The following is a 1,450-nucleotide window of genomic DNA, read 5'->3' on the forward strand; positions in this document are numbered from 1 at the left end:
ATCCTTGTATGGTGAAGGATGCTCAGCTCCTGCAGCCTCTCCTTCACTAGGATGTGCAGGGGTGACAGGCAAGGTCCTGGGGCTCCATCTCCAGCCCAAGCCAGACCAGGGCATGCCTGGGCGAGCAGCATAGGGAGAATGAGGGCTGGTGCCTACCCTGGCATTCTCAATGAGGATGCTGGTGCTCTGCCCGTTGGTGCCGTCGGTGCTCTGGCCGCTGCCGGCACTGCGGATGCTGCCGATGCTGCCCTCACTGCCCACGCTGTTCCTGTCTCCTGCTGCTCGGGGCAGAGGGGGAGGCCGTCAGCAGGGCCCAGGGATCGGGGCTGACACAGGGCACAGAGGTCCCCAGCAGGGACCCGTGTGCCAACACAGTGAATGCCAGTAAAAACCAGACTCCCAGGAGATCCCTCCTGCCTCCCAGCATGCATGACACAGACAGGGCGACCTGGGCTGGCAAGGGACACATGAAGGGGACACAGTGTGGCTGAGGACACAGGAAGAGAAGGGGCTGCTCTATGGGCTCCCCTAAACTCCCTTTCCCTGTGCCTGCTCCCTCTCATCTGGTTGTTTCCCCGCTGGGAAGTGGCCCCCGTGCCCCCCTGTGCAGGCAGGGCTGGGAATGGGGGAAGGCCCCCAGCCACTCTCCCTCCCCAGCTGCACCCCTGACCTGAGCTGTCAGGGCCCAGGGCCGTCCGAGTTAGGGTGAGGTGGCCATAGGCCGCTGGGCCGCTCGGGGCTGCGTGGTGAGGACACTCGTCGGGGAGGTGCTGCAGCCCACCGGGGGGGGCCGGGAGAGCCCCGGGGGGACCCTGGCGCTGGTGCGCGGGTGCCACGCGGGGGACAACCATGCCTGCATTCAAAGACAAAACACGCATGGTCAGAGCTCGTGCAGGAGGCAGCGCAGGGGGATATCTGAGCCTCAACCCCCAAATTACCACCCCACCACCGATGGCACAACCCCCTGCACCCACCCAAGTCCTTCTCTTCCCCCCTAGCCTGCCAGGGCTGTGGGGACCTGTCCTACAGGAGATGCTGGGAAGGCTGGGATGGTTTCACACAGGGATTGTCCCCAGCATGCCCAGGATGGCCACTGACCTGTTCGCTTGCTGATGACTTCAGCGATGGAGGGAGGGAAGTACCCGACCCGATCGGTGCCTTTTTGAGCATCGTGGATGTGCCCCTTCCATCGCCCGTCTGGATGCTGCTCCAGGACCTGCCATGGGAACAAGAGGGACAGGGTTGGTACCTGGAGCCATGGTGGGGCAAGGGGATGGGGAGTGGGAAGCAGCCTCACCGTGATGACATCTCCTGCCCGGACATTGAGAGCAGTTGGGTCATGGAGGTTCCAAAAATCCTTTAAAGCTCGGACCTTCAGGATTCCTGATGCCTCTGAAGACAAGGGACAGGGGGAAGAAAGAAGGTGCCAGAGCACAGGGAAGAAAGAGAG

General features: G+C 63.0%; 1 protein-coding gene across 1 annotated transcript in view; it reads right to left on the bottom strand.

Moving 5' to 3' along the window:
* The window catches only part of CASKIN2 (CASK interacting protein 2), a 28,999-nt gene that overhangs the window by 4,757 nt on the left and 22,792 nt on the right, over positions 1–1,450 (bottom strand). The window contains exons 9-12 of the mRNA XM_010189701.1: positions 1,298–1,392; positions 1,099–1,216; positions 671–853; positions 157–278 (exon numbers count right to left, since the gene is read on the bottom strand). Coding sequence (XP_010188003.1) covers positions 157–278; positions 671–853; positions 1,099–1,216; positions 1,298–1,392 — 518 coding nt within the window. The remainder of the gene's footprint in view (positions 1–156; positions 279–670; positions 854–1,098; positions 1,217–1,297; positions 1,393–1,450) is intronic.

The sequence above is a fragment of the Mesitornis unicolor genome, unplaced genomic scaffold (assembly GCF_000695765.1).
Source record: "Mesitornis unicolor isolate BGI_N332 unplaced genomic scaffold, ASM69576v1 scaffold30438, whole genome shotgun sequence".
Taxonomy (NCBI): Eukaryota; Metazoa; Chordata; class Aves; order Mesitornithiformes; family Mesitornithidae; genus Mesitornis; species Mesitornis unicolor.